The 21,801-nt window shown below is 41.8% G+C and overlaps 1 protein-coding gene across 2 annotated transcripts in view; it reads left to right on the plus strand.

Annotated features, from left to right (window-relative positions):
• The window catches only part of grm7 (glutamate metabotropic receptor 7), a 443,553-nt gene that overhangs the window by 291,826 nt on the left and 129,926 nt on the right, over positions 1-21,801 (plus strand). For both annotated transcript variants that reach the window (XM_064967486.1, XM_064967487.1), the window contains exons 6-7: positions 5,533-5,733; positions 19,930-20,069. In XM_064967486.1, coding sequence (XP_064823558.1) covers positions 5,533-5,733; positions 19,930-20,069 — 341 coding nt within the window. The remainder of the gene's footprint in view (positions 1-5,532; positions 5,734-19,929; positions 20,070-21,801) is intronic.

Below are 21,801 nucleotides of genomic sequence, written 5' to 3' on the forward strand. Positions count from 1 at the left end.
ATTGCAACAATTACACTCCAAAAAATGGCACAAAACCATCAACGTATACAGTATACCATGTATACCCGTGTGAAGATTGACCAGGGAATAAAGAAATAAAAACATTTTAGAATAACGCTGTAACATTAAAAACTTTCCAAATGCCCCGTATAATGATAATGTATATTCCATGTAATGATTCTATGTGTATGTCATACGGTGATGATACGAGCCACAAAGTACCAATGCTAATTTATGGTTGTGAGATTGTGTTTTCTTAGTGTTCATTTTGTTTTTTTGTTTTTTTTTATTACGTGGAAACTCAGTTGATAATTAAAGTTGGAAGCTCTGTTGGGTATTTGCAAAAGATCAAAAGAAATTCTGGAGCAGTAAGACATTACCATGGAGACATTTGGGTTGCACTGTTGTTACACTACCACTGTGTGTGTGTGTGTGTGTGTGTGTATGTGTGTGTGTGTGTGTGTGTGTGTGTGTGTGTGTGTGTGTGTGTGTGTGTGTGTGTGTGCGTTTGTGTGTGTCAAAACGAAGCCAATGCTGGATACAGATTCAGCCTAGGGCAACCATTTTAACTACTCCAAATCTTTCAGTTATTTCTGACTCTGTTGTTGGTATCATATCTTTTCAGGTGAACTTTCACCATCTCAATGCTCAATGTGGTTAATTGTGTCTTCCTCTTTCACCATCTCAGTGCTCAATGTGATTAATTGTGTCTTCCTCTTTCACCATCTCAGTGCTCAATGTGGTTAATTGTGTCTTCCTCTTTCACCATCTCAGTGCTCAATGTGGTTAATTGTGTCTTCCTCTTTCACCATCTCAGTGCTCAATGTGGTTAATTGTGTCTTCCTCTTTTTATTGTTTTACGAGTTGTCCTATTTATTTAATTTAACTTTAAAGTTGATTATTTTACGCTCAGACTAAAAGTGTTAAAGTTCAAATGTTTCATAATAAGTCAGAGAATGAAAGTAGCATAAATGAAAATGGATGAAATGAAATGCCCTTTTCTGTCCGCTGAATCAGAAATAGTACCAAAATGTACAGAAGTAAGGAACTTTTCTCTACAGAGTCTTGTAAGGTGATGTACTGTACATACCTTGAGTTAAGTAATGCAACAAACTGTTGTTTAGCTAGCTATTTTTTATTTTTCCTAACAGAAGCCCTGTAAATATGTGACTAAATATGTGATAAAATGAAAAGTAGAAATTAGGATTGGGTCTAAATTGAATAATGACAGTGTAACATTAAATTAAACTATTCTACCTGGTTAAATAAAGGTCAAAAAATCATTAAAAAAAAAGGTAATTCAAATCTTTGAAGAAAGGAGATTAGATTTTGATGTTCAAGCACACTTTTGGCTTCACCATTGTTGTTGTTATTATCATCATAGTGTAATCATTATTTTCCCCAATAAGTCTGCTCAATGTAAATTGGTTGTAATGTACTATTTCTTAAGGAAAATGTCAGTGTACAATCACTGCCATACAATGCATTTGAGATGTGAATATGTCTCTCTGTGTGGTATCATTTAACCCCCTAAGGTTGATGTCTGCGCTCCACTGAAATGTAATTAGCATAATTAAAAAAAACTAGAGATATCTGGGTTTTGTTGCATTGGATGTGTCTCAATCCTCCAAATTCGCCGATGTCGCACTTCCTCATCTGTGGTGAAAGGTGACAGAGCCAGAGCGGTGTTTGTCAGACCATGAGGCATCCCATGGTAGCTTCCAAACAGTTTGGGCTACACACTAGTATGATCCGTCTGTGTAAAGGTGAGACTGTCACGAACAATATATATGGAGTCTGTTTAGTGACAAAATAAGGGGTTTAAAACTAATATTTTCTTTTCTGTCTTATATCTCTCAGATATAGGACAGGAACTTCAGAACAAACTTCCTTCCGATTTTTTTTTTTGGGGGGGGGACTATCTGTTCCTCCATGTAGTGAATACGTTATTCAATGCATTTGTATGGGCTAATAGCAGTCAAAGCCAAATACAATGATTCATCAAATTATTATTATTATTTTTTAAATGATACTATGCCTCAGGACTACCTGGCCTGATGACTCCTGGCTATCCCCACACGGTCATGCTGCTGCTCCAGTTTCAACTGTTCTGCTTGCGGCTATGGGACCCGGATATATTACCTTGTATTTGACCCTGCTAGTCATCTATGAACGTTTGAACATCTTGAAGAACAATCTGGCCTTAATGGCCATGTGCTCATAATCTCCACCCGGAACAGCCGGACTGGCCACTCCTCAGAGCCTGGTTCCTCTCTAGGTTTCTTCCTAATGTAGGTTCCCGCAAAACTGGGGAGTTTTTCCTAGCCACCGTGCTTCTACATCTGCATTGGTTGCTGTTTGTGGTTTTAGGCTGGGTTTCTGTACAGCACCTTGTGACATCTACTGATGTAAAACTGGCTTTATAAATGCATTTGATTGTTTGAGCAGTACTCCTCTCCCGAGGCTTTGACAGGGCTTATACTATTATGGGTTAAGGTAAAATGTTTGGAATAGTACACAGTGGTTTTGACTTTCGTTGTAATTCTCCCAAAGTCTGTAATTCTCCCAAATAAATTCAGAGAAGGTAGAGAGCAGATCCCTCCAATGAAATGCAACTGTTCAAGATAAAGCTGCGATTCAAATGTCCAGACAAGCCTCTGTGTAATTCCATGAGTTCACTTGATCATGTGAACTAATGTGAAGCCTTAGTAAAGAGCAGATTAAACAGCATGTCCAATTCATGTAACCATCATAATACAACCAAACTGTCAATTTCCTCAAAATGATTCTTCTCAAGAAAACATCTGAGTCTGAATGATTTAACCTGCAAGCTATTATTACCACTCTATGGACCCCCCACAAGTGTCAGGGGACTCGTACGAACTTGGTCATGTCTATGTGCTTGGTAACTTGGTAACGTCTATGTGCATGGTAAATTGGTAACGTCTATGTGCTTGGTAACTTGGTAACGTCTATGTGCTTGGTAACTTGGTCAAGTCTATGTGCTTGGTAACTTGGTAACGTCTATGTGCTTGGTAACTTGGTAACGTCTATGTGCTTGCTAACTTGGTAACGTCTATGTGCTTGGTAACTTGGTAACGTCTATGTGCTTGCTAACTTGGTAACGTCTATGTGCTTGGTAACTTGGTAACGTCTATGTGCTTGGTAACGTCTATGTGCTTGGTAACGTCTATGTGCTTGGTAACTTGGTAACGTCTATGTGCTTGGTAACTTGGTAACGTCTATGTGCTTGGTAACGTCTATGTGCTTGGTAACTTGGTAACGTCTATGTGCTTGGTAACGTCTATGTGCTTGGTAACGTCTATGTGCTTGGTAACTTGGTAACGTCTATGTGCTTGGTAACTTGGTAATGGCTATGTGCTTGGTAACTTGGTCAAGTCTATGTGCTTGGTAATGTCTATGTGCTTGGTAACTTGGTAACATCTATTTGCTTGGTAACTTGGTAACTTGTAGCGTCCGAACTGTTTGGGCTACAAACTAATGTGACCCCACTGTGGAAGGGGGAGATTATCACGATTTTCTCTTTTTCTCTATGACCCAACAAGTGTCATGGGACCAAACAAATGAAGATAGTTTTGTGCCTACTCCCAAAAAATGGTTTAATATGTGTAAAAAAACATTTGTTGACTGTCCTTTTTGAATGTGTTATTCAATGCCTTTCTCTGGGCTATAGTAGTAAAGTTCAAATTCAATATATTATAAAAAAAAACATTTTTATATGATTTTTGGATACCTAACATGGTCCTAAAATTCCAAATCAAATAGCTAAATGATCTATAGTATGACCATCTTAAAACAATTCCATATGTCAGTTTAGAATCCCCCCACCCCCCGGATAGTATTTGCTCATATTTACATTGTTTACAAACATTGAACTAAAACAAGCTTATATTTTGGATCCTGATAGAAAAAGATTTGGACTAAGCTCATCAGGCATTTACAAGTTATATTCTTCAATAATCAATGGGTTCACATTATTCATTTATACGGATGTAGAAATTGCAGATTGCCCCTTTAATGCAAATTTAAATTAATGTCCCATATTTACCCAGTTATTAAGCAGAAGTCGTTTCGTAACTAGCGTCCCACCTCGACAACAGCCAGTGAATGTGCAGGGTGCCAAATTCAAAACAACAGAAATCCCATAATTACAATTCCTCAAACATACAAGTATTTTACACCATTTTAAAGATAAACATCTTGTAAGTCCAACCACAGTGTCCGATTTCAAAAAGGATTTACTGCAAAAGCACACCATGCGATTAAATTAGGTCAGCACCTAGTCACAGAAAACCATACAGACATTTTCCAGCCAAGGTGAGGGCTTGATCTTCATCAGATGGCACTCATAGGACTTCATGTTACACAATACATGTATGTTTTGTTCGATAAAGTTCTTATTTATATCCAAAAATCTCAATTTATGTTGGCGCGTTATGTTCAGAAATGCATTGTCTCAAACAAACATCCGGTGAAAGTGCAGAGAGCCACATCAAATTACAGAAATACTGATTTTAAACATTGAGAAATGATACAAGTGTTAAACATACGAATAAAGATAAACTTCTCCTTAATGCAACCGCTGTGTCAGATTACAAAAAGGCTTTACAGCGAAAGCACACTATGCGATTATGTTAGGTCAGCACCTGGCCACAGAAACCCATACAGCCATTTTCCAAACAAGGAGAGTGTCACAAAACTCAGAAATAGCATTGAAATGAATCACTTACCTTTGATTATCTTCATCTGGTGGCACTCCCAGGTCTCCATGTTAGACAATAAATGTTCGTTTTGTTCGATAATGTCCCTCTTTATGACCAAAAACCTCCTTTTTGTTTGTGCGTTTTGTCCAGGAATCCAAATGCTCAAGTCCAGATGCAAAGTTTTTTTTAAAGTACAATAAAAGTTAGTAGAAACATGCCAAATGATGTTTAAAATCAATCCTCCAGTTGTTTTTGCCATAAATAATACATAATATTTCAACCAGACAAAAGCTTCGTCAATAGAAAAAGAGAAACAAGAAAGGCGCATTCCTGATCAGGCACATGGCTGATGTCTGGAAATTTCCACTGGCCACTGATTGAAAGTGCTGTATCTCCCTCATTTTTCAGAGTAAAAGACTGAAACAATGCCTAAAGACTGGCCACATGTAGAAGCCATAGAGCTCGTGAACTGGGTCCTAAGTCTTTGTATGGTGGTTAGGCTTTCAATGGAAAAACAGTACTTCCTGGTTGGACTTTCCTCTGGTTTTTGCCTGCCATATCAGTTCTGTTATACACAGACATTATTTTAACAGTTTTGGAAACTTTAGAGTGTGTTCTATCCACATCCACTAATTATATGCATATCCTATCTTCTGGGCCTGAGTAGCAGGCAGTTTAATTTGGGCCCCTACCCTACTGACGTTAAGTAAGCAAAAACAGTACAAATCAGGACGTCAGACAGGACGGGAAGTCAGGCAGGATCTATTTAAAAATACATATTGGAATATTCTTCTCTTTTCATCCACAGGCCAGGAGCGGATCGGGATTGACTCTAAGTACGAACAGGAGGGGAAGGTTCAGTTTGTGATCGATGCGGTGTACGCGCTGGCCCATGCCCTTCACAACATGCAGAGAGACCTGTGTCCCGATGTCTCAGGGATCTGTGAAGATATGGACCTAGCTGGGGGCAAGAAACTACTCAAGTACATCCGCAGTGTCACCTTCAATGGTAAGTATGCTAATGCCAACACATTAATCAATCGACAAATCAATCAATTTTTAAATGTATCAACCAATTAATCGATCATTCAACCAATCAATCAATATAGTACACTATAACGATGGGATAAGAACCATTTAGCTACACCCTGGTGAAGGTCCTTTGGCCAAAATGTTGGTCATATATTTCCCTAAATATTACTCAAATACATCCACAGCTACCAGAGATACGGGTACAACATTCACATTTTTTGAAGAATACAACAGCAATACCAGACAATGTTTACACTGTAGGAAGTAATGTCGTAACATACATTTTCCGGATTGACTGACCTTCATGTCTTAAAGTAATGATGGCCTGTCATTTCTCTTTGCTTATTTGAGCTGTTCTTGCCATATTATGGACTTGGTCTTTTACCAAATAGGGCTCTCTTCTGTATACAACGCATACCTTGTCACAACACAACTGATTGGCTCAAACACATTAAGAAGGAAATAAATTCCACAAATGAACTTTTAACAGGCACACCTGTTAATTGAAATGCATTCCAGGTGACTTTGATTTTCTATTTTAAATGTTTTACTTATCTATTGTTTTACTTAACACTTTTTTCTGAACTTCTTAAAGCATTGCTGGTTAAGGTCTTGTAAGTAAGCATTTCACTGTAACGTTACCTGTTGTATTCGGCACGTGACAAATACAATTTGATTTGAATGTATACCTCATAAAGCTGGTTGAGAGAATGCCAAGAGTGTGCAAAGCTTTGATTAAGGGTTGCTACTTTGAAGAATTTCAAATATAACATATATTTGTATTTGTTTAACACTTTTTTTGGTTACTAAATAGTTCCATATATGTTATTTCACAGTGTTAATGTTTTCACTATTATTCTACAATGTAGAAAATAGTAAAGATAAAGAAAAACCCTTGAATGAGTCGGTTGCATCCGAACCTTTGACTGATGCTGTATGTGTGGAATTATTTTATTAGACCAGCCGAAACAAAAACAAAAACATGTCATCTGTAGTGCTGACTGATTAGTGCTTTCTAAAGGTTTCGAGTTTGATTATGAAAAAAAAAGAATAATGGTTTTCAATTTCTGTTTCTATTATTATAATGTTTTTTAATTAAATGCATTATGTGGGTTGAATGCTGTAACAAACACAGATTAAAACAATTAATAAAAATCCCATGATGGTAGTGAGTGCCCATTACTGCTTATCATTTATCAACCATAATTTATTCACATTACTTTACTTTAATCAAATATTTGAGTTGTGTAAATACACCATTTTTTCAGCCTATTTGAAGACTTTATTATTTCATTCCAAGTCCTCATCTCATATTTAAGGAGCTGCTGTCTCTGCTGTCTGACAAAATAAGTATTTTAGTAGTTCTTCAAAGTAAATGAGGCATACTTTTATGACTGCTGAATACCAACTATAGATCATGTACTGTATTGTTAAACAACTGCTCCCTATCCCTGTCAAATGTGTGTTCTTGACCGAATAAGTAGGTGCGGAATGTAGTCATTGGGTATTGTAGTTAATTACCACATTTCTGAGCTAAACTATGTAGAATATTTCCCTGATGGAAACTACAACTCCCTACTACATCGCACATTTCGGGCTTGATCTACATGTTGTTGGCTTAAATTTAAAATGGATTCAATTGAGATGTTTTGTCACTGGCCTACATACAATACCCCATGATGTCAAATTCGAATTATGTTTTTAGAAATGTTTACAAATGAATAAAAAGTGCAGTGCAGCTTTTCGATCATAATATGCAGCTGGAAAAACATACCGTACAATTCAAAGGTTTAGTCACACCTACTCATTCTAGGGTTTTTCGTTCTTTTTTACTTTTTTCTACATTTCTAAACAAATCCAGAAAAACGCATGTCAAAAATGTTAAATTGATTTGCATTTTAATGAGGGAGATAAGTATTTGACCCCCTCTCAAACAGAAAGATTTCTGGCTCCCAGGTGTCTTTTATACAGGTAAGGAGCTGAGATTAGGAGCACACTCTTAAAGGGAGTGCTCCTAGTCTCAGTTTGTTACCTGTATAAAAGACACCTGTCCACAGAAGCAATACATCAATCAGATTCCAAACTCTCCACCATGGCCAAGACCAAAGAGCTCTCCAGGGATGTCAGGGACAAGATGTAGACCTACACAAGGCTGGAATGGGCTACAAGACCATGGCCAAGCAGCTTGGTGAGAAGGTGACAACAGTTGGTGCGATTATACTCAAATGGAAGAAACACAAAAGAACTGTCAATGTCCCTCGGCCTGGGGCTCCATGCAAAATCTCACCTCGTGGAGTTGCAATGATCATGAGAATGGTGAGGAATCAGCCCAGAACTACACGGGAGGATCTTGTCAATGATCTCAAGGCAGCTGGGACCATAGTCACCAAGAAACCAATTGGTAACATACTACGCCGTGAAGGACTGAAATCCTGCAGCACCTGCAAGGTCCCCCTGCTCAAGAAAGCACATATACATGCCCGTCTGAAGTTTGCCAAGGAACATCTGAATGATTCAGAGAACAACTGGGTGAAAGTGTTGTGGTCAGATGATACCAAAATGGAGCTCTTTGGCATGAGCTCAACTCACTGTGTTTGGAGGAGGAGGAATGCTGCCTATGACCCCAAGAACACCATCCCCACCGTCAAATATGGAGGAAAATCTGTGGAGGGAGCTGAAGGTTTGAGTTGCTAAACGCCAGCCTAGAACCCTTAATGACTTGGAGAAGATCTGCAAAAGAGTAGTAGGACAAAATCCCTCCTGAGATGTGTGCAAACCTGGTGGCCAACTACAAGAAACGTCTGACCTTTGAGATTGCAAACAATGGTTTTGCCACCAAGTACTAAGTCATGTTTTGCAGTTGGGTCAAATACTTATTTCCCTCATTGAAATGCAAATCAATTTATAACATTTTGACATGCGTTTTTCTGGATTTTTTTGTTGTTATCCTGTCTCTCACTGTTCAAATAAACCTACCGTTAAAATGATAGGCTGATAATTTTTTGGGCAGGGGGCAAACGTACAAAATCAGCAGGGGATCAAATACTTTTTTCCCTCACTGTAGTCACTACGATAGACTTTGAGGGGACTCCTATGGTAGGAGTTCTGGCGTTTAGGTCGCCATAGAATAGTACATGTCCCTGAGCCTAGAAATGATTAATTTCCCACGCCAGGATGGAGAAGCTGTCTTCATTAAAGTATGGGGATTCTAGTGGGGAGATATAGGTAACACACTGGAGGACATTTTTCTCTGTTAATTAAGATGCTTTCCTTTTGAATTTCTAGCCAAATGTAAATTGTTCCTGTTTTGATTAATTTAATAGAGTGAATTAGGTCTGCTCTAAACCAAATTAGCAGTTCCTTCCCTGTTTCACACCTGGTAGTTTGGTGGATGGGACTACCAGGTCTTTGTAACCTAGAGGGCAACAAGTGGGTCCGTTTCCTCACTCTCATGTTTCTTGTAGGATCACAATGTTTGTATTTCCGATGTATTTGATGAAGTTCAGCTCTTTAGGCCAAATGCAGATGACCTCAGGCCTTGGATATTCCAGGATGAGATAGTGAAGGCTTTGTGTTCCATAAAGTGTCCAATGTTGTTGGTTGTGTGGTTTGGCCTCAGGCCAGTAAGTGGGACCAGAGCCTGCTTAGCATCTGGTACATTCAGCTTGGGCTAGTGTAAGAGTGGGGGTTGGGCCTTTTTGTCCACTCACGGCCTGGGTGTATGTGTGACTTCCATTTGAGGACCTCTTTGCGGGAGTGGGAGGCATGGGGTGGGAAGGAGGGGCATAGGTCTGATCTGAGGGTGCCTAAATGGGGTGTGGGCATGGTTGACTTGGGGTGTGTTTTTTGGTCATAAAGGCTGTTCAAGTCCAGGGTGGAGTGGTGGGCCAGGAAAACATTTGTTTTTGAGGCACAGTCTTGGGAAATACTTGCATTTACCTGCTGTATTGTATCAGAGTGGACGTCTTTTCGTGGTAGCAGGGTGGAGTTAACCCCTTGTGCTTTGGGGAAAGTAGAAGAAGCTTTTTCAATCTCTCCCTTCAGTGCTGTGGCCACCCTTTCCTGCTGTGCTCTCGGGTCATTTGTGCCTGTGTGTATTATTATGTGACTAGGTGAACCTAGTTGGTCCTCAGACCGAAGGTCTAGGGTCCGCTGGGTGTTTGGATACCAGAGTTTAGACACTCTGTGTTGGGGATTTTTGTTCTTTCTTGTAAATATGTCCCATTTGAGTCCATTAGGAGTACATTCTGTGTCTTGTGTATTTCCTCAGTGGGTGTTGAGGGGTTGTCAGGAGGGCTATCAGGGTGGCTGTCAGGGGTGGTGCTCAAAGGAGGTGAGATCCCCTGGGCTTAGGATTCTTCATTTGTCTGTCCCGGTGTGGTTGTGATGGTATGGTCAGTGGTGGGCTGTTCTGCAAACTGTTCTGTGGGGCTGGCCACCTCTCTTGTAGGTTGTTCTCTGTCACATGTCATCCCCCTCACCCTCTTCTCCAGCAGTCTGATCCTCTCCTCTAGTGCTCGGTTCTGCTCCTGCTCTTTGTCCTGTTTATGTTGTCTCACTACAGTCCAGAGTGCAGACATGTCTCTCGACACCTCCAGCTCTCCAGGTCTAGTTAAGGGGTTGTTGTTGTGCTGGACTGTTGACTGGGTCTGTGCTGACTGGAGTGTAATCACCTGCCATTCCAGATCCACCTGTCTTGCCTCCAGCTGGGTGAATTTATCCTTCATTTCAATGAGGGAGTAGTACTCTGTGCTGGGAGGTTGACTTTCCGCTTGGGGTTGCTCATCTGTGGGGTTATATAATGAAGAGGTCTGGTCTGACCAGCTCGGGGTGGGGGTATCTTTCTCAAGGGAGAGTTTCTCTTGCTGGGCAAATTCTTTGATTAGGTGAAAGTCCAGCTGAAACTGTTTGGGGTTGCCCTGTACCAATACTGTTCCAGACTTATAGAGATTTATATTAGCTGACTCAGAGTCCTCGTTGTCGAATATCCTGAGTTTCCACTCCTCGTTAACACCCCCTCTCTTAACAGAGTGGTAGTGTATTAATATAGCACTGTGCCATGCCAGGGGATGGTCTGTGTGGAAGATTAAGGTGCTTATGTTCCCATTTTTAATAACAGTCAGCAAAAAGTGTCTCTTGATTTTCCATAAGGAGCTTCATTCTTTACTATTTTTTTGCCTTATCATTTTTTACCTACTGCATTTTAATTACCTCTGAACAACAGCTTCAAAGACTTCTGCATTTGTTTGGGGTTTGATTCTCATGCCATTGGGCTAAAGTGCTCTGACTCCTCTCACTTGACACGTCAGTGCTAATTGAAGCTGTATCTCCCTGTCCTAGCAGGTTTGGTAGTCCAACTCCTTGTCCTAGCAGGCTTGGTAGTCCAACTCCTTGTCCTAGCAGGCTTGGTAGTCCATCTCCTTGTCCTAGCAGGCTTGGTAGTCCATCTCCTTGTCCTAGCAGGCTTGGTAGTCCATCTCCTTGTCCTAGCAGGCTTGGTAGTCCATCTCCTTGTCCTAGCAGGCTTGGTAGTCCATCTCCTTGTCCTAGCAGGCTTGGTAGTCCATCTCCTTGTCCTAGCAGGCTTGGTAGTCCATCTCCTTGTCCTAGAAGGCTTGGTAGTCCAACTCAGCATTCAGTCCTTATAAAGGAAAGTATATCATTGCAATGTATTTTTCTTCTCGGCTTTTGAATATAAAGTATAGCTTCAGACTAAACATTACTCACTCAGTTCCAGGTTGGATGGTGTTTTCAGTTTGTTTGCCAGAGCATTTGATGTATAGCTTGGGCCTTCCAGGTAATTCTGTAATTCCATCGAAAATCAGGTTGTAGGCTTTGAGTTTTGATCTGGAGTGAAGTTTCTGTTGTGGAGGGTAGAATCCTGTCCCTGACAAAAAAAAATCAAAGTGGCTTGCAAAATTATTCACCCCCCTTCGCAATTTTCCAATTTTGTTGCCTTACAAATTAAAATATTAAAATAGATCTTTGGGGGTCTGTATCATTTGATTTACACAACACCTTGAAGATAAAAACATTTTTTATTGTGTAACAAACACAAAAAAACTGAACTTGAGCATGCATAACTATTCACCCACCCAAAGTCAATACTTTGTAGAGACACCCTTTTCAGCAATTACAGCTGCACGTCTCTTGTGGTATGTCTCTAAAAGCTTGGCACATTGAGCCACTGGGACTTTTGCCCATTCTTCAAGGGAAAACTGGTGTACAGCAATCTTTAAGTCATTCCACAGATTCTCAATAGGACTGAGGTTTGTGCATTGACTAGGCCATTCCATGACATTTAAATGTTTCCACTTAAACCACTCAAGTGCTGCTTTAGCTGTATTCTCAGGGCCATTGTCCTGCTGGAAGGTTTCCCTCAATAATTTCCCTGTATTTAGCACCATCCATCATTACTTCAATTCTGACCAGTTTCCCAGTTCCTGCCGTTGAAAAACATTCCCACAGCTTGATGCTGCCACCACTATTCGTCACTGTGGAGATGGTGTTCACGGGGTGATGAGGGGTGTTGGGTTTACATTTTCCTTGATGGCCAAAAATCTCAATTTCAGTCTCATCTGACCAGAGTACCTTCTTCTATACGTTTGGGGAGTCTCCCACATGCCTTTTGGCGAACACCAAATGTGTTTGCTTATTTTTTTCTTTAAACAATGGCTTTTTTTCTGGCCACTCTTCCTGTAAAGCCCAGCTCTGTGGAGTGTACGGCTTCAAGTGGTCCTATGGACAGATACTCCAATCTCCACTGTGGAGCTTTGCAGCTCCTTCAGAGTTATGTTCCGTCTCTTTGTTGCCTCTCTGATTAATGCCCTCCTTGCCTGGTCCGTGAGTTTTGGTGGGCGGTCCTCTCTTGGCAGGTTTGTTGTGGTGCCATATTCTTTCCATTTTATAACAATGGATGTAATGGTGCTCTGTGGGATGTTCAAAGTTTCTGATTTGTTTTCATAACCCAACCCTGAACTGTACTTCTCCACAACTTTGTCACTGACCTGTTTGGAGAGCTCCTTGACACTTAGATTGCACACAGGTGGACCTTATTTAACTAATTATGTGACTTCTGAAGGTAATTGGTTGCACCAGATCTTATTTCGGGGCTTCCTAGCAAAGGTGTTGAATACATATGCACGTACCACTTTTCCATTTTTTTATTGTTTTACTTCACCAATTTGGACTATTTTGTGTATGTCCATTACTTGAAAACCAAATAAAAATACATTTAATTTACAGGTTGTAATGCCTCAAAATAGGAAAAATGCCAAAGGGAATGAATACTTTTGCTAAGGCACTGTATCTAACGCCAAATCTATATTATTCCAAGAACATGCTGACAAATACAGGAGCTCATTCGCTCATGACCTCTCTGTCCTCTGTCTCTTCTCCATCACCCCAATGAAGAGACACCATCAGTTATTCTCTTCTCTATCTCCATCACCCCAGTGAAGAGACAGAGGCATCAGTCATTGTGTAAGAGAGGAGATAATGAAGCATGAAGCGACTAGGTAGCAAGGAGTAACAGGCTTCCATCCACCCACACAGCACAGCAGGTACAGTGGGACTCGGCAGTTGCAGTCTTTTGTACTGTCTTAGAATCTTACCTTAATCATCCTTACTTTCACAGTACCCGAACAAGTTTGTAAAAAAAATAATGTCCTACCTTAGTTTTCAAAACCTCCCACAATGCCTCTCCCCATGTCAGGTCCATTTAACTCCTGAGAGTCAATTTCTTGCTCAAAGCTATGAGCGGGCCTGTGGCTGTGACGTTTAGCCTCCTTCCAATGCTATTCTGAAGTCTCTGGCTGTAGTGTCTATTTCTTAGAGTGTTAACTGTAACCTGGGTGTCCTCTTTAGCCTTGTCTACAAGGCTTGCTGCCAAATGTGCCTTGGTTCAGCATGTTCAAAAACATTTTTTCTGAGGGCTCTTTGTTGTTGTTATATATATATATATTTTACATCCGAGGCATAGGATGTTCATTTACTGTACATCCCACCCACTCAGATGCTAGTTTAATCCCTCCATTCATTTCTAGACCGAAGCTCCCTACCTTGTGGCATGTTCTACAGCCCAACGTTTAATTATGCATGACAAGCCAGGGGTTATACATTTGCTTGTTCTTGAACTGCAAATTGCACCTGCTCCGAGCACTTCGTCAGTGGATGCACTGCCCCCTCCCCCCAAGCTCCCCGCCTTCTTCTCCCACTGAGTCTGACTCGCTAGTAGGCCTACTAACTAGTGGAGGGATTAGCAGCGCTTCTAGCTAAGGCATCGAGATCAGGAACAGTTTCCCCCCCACTCCTCTCCTCTTCCCCCTCTCCTCTTCTCCTGGATTAGCAGCGCTGCTAGCTAAGGCATCGACATCAGGAACAGTTTGCCCCCCACTCCTCTCCTCTTCTCCTCCTCCTCTTCTCCTGGATTAGCAGTGCTGCTAGCTAAGGCATCGACATCAGGAACAGTTTCCCCCCCACTCCTCTCCTCTTCTCCTCCTCCTCTTCTCCTGGATTAGCAGCGCTGCTAGCTAAGGCATCGACATCAGGAACAGTTTGCCCCCCACTCCTCTCCTCTTCTCCTCCTCCTCTTCTCCTGGATTAGCAGTGCTGCTAGCTAAGGCATCGACATCAGGAACAGTTTGCCCCCCACTCCTCTCCTCTTCTCTTCCTCCTCTTCTCCTGGATTAGCAGCGCTGCTAGCTAAGGCATCGACATCAGGAACAGTTTGCCCCCCACTCCTCTCCTCTTCTCCTCTTCTCCTCCTCCTCTTCTCCTGGAATAGCAGCGCTGCTAGCTAAGGTATCGACATCAGGAACAGTTTGCCCCCCACTCCTCTCCTCTTCTCCTCCTCCTCTTCTCCTGGATTAGCAACACTGCTAGCTAAGGCATCAACATCAGGAACAGTTTGCCCCCCCACTCCTCTCCTCTTCTCCTCTTCTCCTCCTCCTCTTCTCCTGGAATAGCAGCGCTGCTAGCTAAGGCATCAACATCAGGAACAGTTTGCCCCCCACTCCTCTCCTCCTCTCCTCTTCTCCTCCTCCTCTTCTCCTGGATTAGCAACACTGCTAGCTAAGGCATCGAGATCAGGAACAGTTTGCCCCCCACTCCTCTCCTCTTCTCCTCTTCTCCTCCTCCTCTTCTCCTGGAATAGCAGCGCTGCTAGCTAAGGCATCGAGATCAGGAACAGTTTCCCCCCACTCCTCTCCCCTTCCCCTCCTCCTCTTCTCCTGGGTTAGCAGCGCTGCTAGCTAAGGCATCGACATCAGGAACAGTTTCCCCCCACTCCTCTTCTCCTCCTCCTCTTCTCCTGGATTAGCAGCGCTGCTAGCTAAGGCATTGACATCAGGAACAGTTTGCCCACCACTCCTCTCCTCTTCTCCTCCTCCTCTTCTCCTGGATTAGCAGCGCTGCTAGCTAAGGCATCGAGATCAGGAACAGTTTACCCCCACTCCTCTCCCCTTCTCCTCCTCCTCTTCTCCTGGATTAGCAGCGCTGCTAGCTAAGGCATCGACATCAGGAACAGTTTGCCCACCACTCCTCTCCTCTTCTCCTCCTCCTCTTCTCCTGGATTAGCAGTGCTGCTAGCTAAGGCATCGAGATCAGGAACAGTTTGCCCCCCACTCCTCTCCTCTCCTCCATCACTGAAAGTTCACCGTCTTTTTCTGGATTTTGGGACTTGAAAAATATCATGAAACTTAATTACCTTTTTCTGATCCATTATTTATTTGGCTTTCCCATGATTCAAATTCAGTAGGGAGATATCTAGCCTAGGCTACTTAACTTTATTATGTAAGGACCTCGTCACTAGCTGACCACCACTCCCAAGACCTGTGACAATATCACTTACTTACCCCACCGGCCCACCCCATAACCTTTATTTTTATTTTTATATTTGACCTTTATTTAACCAGGTAGGCTATTTCAGAACAAGTTCTCATTTACAACTGTGACCTGGCCAGGATAAAGCAAAGCAGTGCGACACAAACAAGAGTTACACACGGAATAAACCAGCTTACAGTCAATAACACAATAGAAACATTTACAAATAAGAGAGCAGGTCTGGAATCAGTGTGTCAAGATAGGATGATTAAACAGTAGGATCACGATGCTTTTACATGTTGTCTTTCTGGGGGGGTTGGAGAAAGAACGAGGTGGCAACTTGATTCAACACCAATTGCTTTTATTAGAATGTCTGAAGTGCGAACAGTGAAACAATTAAGAAATCATGCCGCAAGAGGTACCGGATCCAGGACAAATAGGTGCCTGAACAAACAAAGTCAGATCTGAGAGGTGCTAGAATGAAGCATTTGCCGGAGACAGTGTTTTCCACCACCATCAACAAAACACCAAATGATGGAATTTCTTGTGGAAGAATGGTGTTGCATCCATCTATTAGTAGAAAATAAGCCAATTCACATTAAAGTCATTCTGGCTTGTGGGCCTAGTGGTTAGAACGCTGGGCCAGCAAACAGATCCCTGAGCTGACAAGGTAAAAATCCGTCGTTCAGAGCAAGGCAGTTGACCCACTGTTCCTCATGTGCTGAGGATGTCGACTTTGGCAGCTTCCCAACACCTCTCTGATTCAGAGGGGTTGAAGGCATTTAGTTGTACAACTGACTAGTTATTTCCCTCCCCCTTGTGGTGATCCAACGCCATTTTAAGACACTTTATGCTGGGGTTTCCATTATTTTGGCAGTTATGTGTGCGTTTCCAGTACTTTGGCAGTTATGTGTACATCCAATTTGTAGAAATGTTTCCTGAGATGAGTACATATATATATATATGAAGATGTGGTGGTGTGTAGACTACTGTAATATGAAGATGTGGTGTTATGTAGACTACTGTAATATGAAGATGTGGTGGTGGTATGTAGATTACTGTAATATGAAGATGTGGTGGTGTGTAGACTACTGTAATATGAAGATGTGGTGGTATGTAGACTACTGTAATATGAAGATGTGGTGGTGTGGAGATAACTGTAATATGAAGATGTGGTGGTGTGTAGATTACTGTAATATGAAGATGTGGTGGTATGTAAACTACTGTAATATGAAGATGTGGTGGTAAGTAGATTACTGTAATATGAAGATGTGGTGGTGTATAGACTACTGTAATATGAAGATGTGGTGGTGGTATGTAGATTACTGTAATATGAAGATGTGGTGGTATGTAGACTACTGTAATATGAAGATGTGGTAGTGGTATGTAGATTACTGTAATATGAAGATGTGGTGGTGGTATGTAGACTACTGTAATATGAAGATGTGGTTGTGGTATGTAGACTACTGTAATATGAAGATGTGGTGGTGTGTAGATTACTGTAATATGAAGATGTGGTGGTATGTAGACTACTGTAATATGAAGATGTGGTGGTATGTAGACTACTGTAATATGAAGATGTGGTGTTATGTAGACTACTGTAATATGAAGATGTGGTGGTATGTAGACTACTGTAATATGAAGATGTGGTGGTATGTAGACTACTGTAATATGAAGATGTGGTGGCATGTAGACTACTGTAATATGAAGATGTGGTGGTGTGTAGACTACTGTAATATGAAGATGTGGTGGTGTGTAGACTACTGTAATATGAAGCTGTGGTGGTGTGTAGATTACTGTAATATGAAGATGTGATGGTGTGTAGACTACTGTAATATGAAGATGTGGTGGTGGTGTGTTGACTACAGTAATATGAAAATGTGGGGGTGTGTGGATTACTGTAATATGAAAATGTGGTGGTGTGTAGACTACTGTAATATGGAGATGTGGTGCTATGTAGACTACTGTAATATGAAGATGTGGTGGTGGTATGTAGATTACTGTAATATGAAGATGTGGTGGTGTGTAGATTACTGTAATATGAAGATGTGGTGGTGTGTAGATTACTGTAATATGAAGATGTGGTGGTGGTATGTAGATTACTGTAATATGAAGATGTGGTGGTGTGTAGACTACTGTAATATGACGATGTGATGGTATGTAGACTACTGTAATATGAAGATGTGGTGGTGTGTAGACTACTGTAATATGAAGATGTGGTGTTATGTAGACTACTGTAATATGAAGATGTGGTGGTGGTATGTAGACTACTGTAATATGAAGATGTGGTGGTGTGTAGACTACTGTAATATGAAGATGAGGTGGTGTGTAGACTACTGTAATATGAAGATGTGGTGGTATGTAGACTACTGTAATATGAAGATGTGGTGGTGTGGAGATAACTGTAATATGAAGATGTGGTGGTGTGTAGATTACTGTAATATGAAGATGTGGTGGTATGTAAACTACTGTAATATGAAGATGTGGTGGTGTATAGACTACTGTAATATGAAGATGTGGTGGTGGTATGTAGATTACTGTAATATGAAGATGTGGTGGTATGTAGACTACTGTAATATGAAGATGTGGTGGTGGTATGTAGATTACTGTAATATGAAGATGTGGTGGTGGTATGTAGACTACTGTAATATGAAGATGTGGTTGTGGTATGTAGACTACTGTAATATGAAGATGTTGTGGTGTGTAGATTACTGTAATATGAATATGTGGTGGTATGTAGACTACTGTAATATGAAGATGTGATGGTATGTAGACTACTGTAATATGAAGATGTGGTGGTATGTAGACTACTGTAATATGAAGATGTGGTGTTATGTAGACTACTGTAATATGAAGATGTGGTGGTATGTAGACTACTGTAATATGAAGATGTGGTGGTATGTAGACTACTGTAATATGAAGATGTGGTGGCATGTAGACTACTGTAATATGAAGATGTGGTGGTGTGTAGACTACTGTAATATGAAGATGTGGTGGTGTGTAGACTACTGTAATATGAAGCTGTGGTGGTGTGTAGATTACTGTAATATGAAGATGTGATGGTGTGTAAACTACTGTAATATGAAGATGTGGTGGTGTGTAGACTACTGTAATATGAAGATGTGGTGGTATGTAGACTACTGTAATATGAAGATGTGGTGGTGTGTAGATTACTGTAATATGAAGATGTGGTGGTGTGTAGATTACTGTAATATGAAGATGTGGTGGTGTGTAGATTACTGTAATATGAAGATGTGGTGGTGTGTAGATTACTGTAATATGAAGATGTGGTGGTGTGTAGATTACTGTAATATGAAGATGTGGTGGTGTGTAGATTACTGTAATATTAAGATGTGGTGGTGTGTAGATTACTGTAATATGAAGATGTGGTGGTGGTGTGTAGATTACTGTAATATGAAGATGTGGTGGTGGTGTGTAGATTACTGTAATATGAAGATGTGGTGGTGGTTGGAGTTGGAGAAAAATATTTCGTTGTTAGACTCTAGGTTTGTTTACTGCAGCCCTGTATTGGCCAGACTGTTGGTGTGTTTACTTCTGCCCTATATAGGCCAGACTGTTGGTGTGTTTACTTCAGCCCTGTATAGGCCAGACTGTTGGTGTGTTTACTTCAGCCCTGTATAGGCCAGACTTTTGGTGTGTTTACTGCAGCCCTGTGATCCTAGCTGCCAGAGGCTAAATAGTAATAATGCTACAACAGGAAACAGAAGCAGCACAAACCTGGAAGACTCACTCACACACACACACACACACACACACACACACACACACACACACACACACACCTGGAAAACTATCAGGGCGTACCAGCTCAGTTCATAACCCTGTCCTGAGGCAGAGACCTGCACCGACTTTACCAGATAGTTCATACTCCTGCCCTGAGGTTGAATGCTGATTGTACACTGAAGGAGTTCTCTGCTGCATGGGGATAGACGAGATTAAGAGCAACAAGCAACGCTTGGGTTTTAGGGTTTTAGAGAATCTAGCAATAAAGAGAACAGAAGAACTAAACCTCCTGGTGCAGACAGACAGACGGACGGACGGACGGACAGACAGACAGACAGACAGACAGACAGACAGACGGACGGACGGACGGACGGACGGACGGACGGACGGACAGACGGACGGACGGACGGACGGACCGACGGACAGACAGACAGGAAAGCCAACCGGGTAGGACTTGCTGTGGAAAGACAAGAGACAAAAATACGTGCATAACATTGTGCCACACATTGAGCCTTTCCTCTTGCCAATAACTCTCTATTTTTCCTTCAGCTTGACACTTCGGCCTGTTATGATCAACACCATGTTTGTGATGTCATTCCCAATACAGGAAGTGCAGGGACGTCTGTGACATTCAACAAGAACGGAGATGCACCGGGACGTTACGACCTGTTCCAGTACCAGATGGACAACAACAGCTCCCCAGGATACAAGAACATTGGACAGTGGATGGAAACGCTACAGCTCAACGTGAGTACTCTATGTGTGTCTGTCTGTGTGTGTCTGTCTGTGTGTGTGTGTGTGTGTGTGTGTGTCTGTGTCTGTGTCTGTGTCTGTGTCTGTGTCTGGTCTGGTCTGTGTCTGTGTGTCTGTGTCTGTGTCTGTGTCTGTGTCTGTGTCTGTGTCTGTGTGTCTGTGTGTCTGTGTGTCTGTGTGTCTGTGTGTCTGTGTGTCTGTGTGTGTGTGTAATGTGTAATTGGGGTGATATGAACCCCACGCCTAACCATAATCCCATGAGGTAATCCTTGTGATTCAAGGATAACATTTAGATTTAGAAGCCTTATTTATACAAGGCTACGAGTGTGTGTGTGTGTGTGTGTGTGTGTGTGTGTGTGTGTGTGTGTGTGTGTGTGTGTGTGTGTGTGTGTGTGTGTGCGTGCGTGTGTGTGTGTGCGTGTGTGTGTGCGTGTGTGCGTGCGTTTGCGTGCATTCATCTGCGGTTACATACATTGTCTGCTTGTGTTCATGTGAGTATACCGTAACCACAGCAAACCCATAGATTTGAAAGACTCCTGCTATCGAAGAGGACATCGACATGTGAACCTTACAGACTGTGTGGTCTCTCTGTCAGTGGATAGACGGTATACGTCTGTAATGATTGTCACCGTAATCACATCACCCACCTGCCTCTAATCCTAATTCATTGACAACAACACCCACCTGCCTCTAATCCTAATTCATTAACCATATCACCCACCTGCCTCTAATCCTAGTTCATTAACCACGTCACCCACCTTCCTCTTTTCCTAATTCATTAACCATAACACCCACCTGCCTCTAATCCTATTTCATTAACCACAACACCCACCTGCCCCTAATCCTAATTCATTAACCACAACACCCACCTTCATCTAATCCTAATTAATTAACCACATCACCCACCTGCCTCTTTTCCTAATTCATTAACCACAACACCCACCTGCCTCTAATCCTAATTCATTAACCACAACACCCACCTGCCCCTAATCCTAATTCATTAACCACAACACCCACCCACCTGCCTCTAATCCTATTTCATTAACTGCATCACCCACCTGCCTCTAATCCTAATTCATTAAACACAACACCCACTTGCCCCTAATCCTAATTCATTAACCACATCACCCAACTGTCTCTAATCCTAATTCATTAACCACAACACCCACCTGCCCCTAATCCTAATTCATTAACCACATCACCCACCTGCCTCTAATCCTTATTCATTAACCACAACACCCACCTGCCCCTAATCCTAATTCATTAACCACAACACCCACCTGCCTCTGATCCTAATTCATTAACCACAACACCCACCTGCCCCTAATCCCAATTCATTAACCACAACACCCACATGCTTCTAATCCTAATTCATTAACCACATCACCCACCTGCCTCTGATCCTAATTCATTAAACAAAACACCCACATGCCTTTAATCCCAATTCATTAACCACATCACCCACCTGCCTCTAATCCTAAATCATTAAACAAAACACCCACATGCCTCTAATCCTAATTCATTAACCACATCACCCACCTGCCTCTAATCCTAATTCATTAACCACAACACCCACCTGCCTCTAAATCTATTTCGTAAATCACAGCACACACCTGCCTCGGCTCCCATTTCTCATTCAGAACCATTGCTGTTTCCCTGTCCCCTTTGTGGAGCACTGCTGTTGACCAGGACCGATAGGGCATAGTGTACCAGCGTGCTTTTTGGG

Source organism: Oncorhynchus masou, chromosome 6 (genome assembly GCF_036934945.1).
Source record: "Oncorhynchus masou masou isolate Uvic2021 chromosome 6, UVic_Omas_1.1, whole genome shotgun sequence".
Taxonomy (NCBI): Eukaryota; Metazoa; Chordata; class Actinopteri; order Salmoniformes; family Salmonidae; genus Oncorhynchus; species Oncorhynchus masou.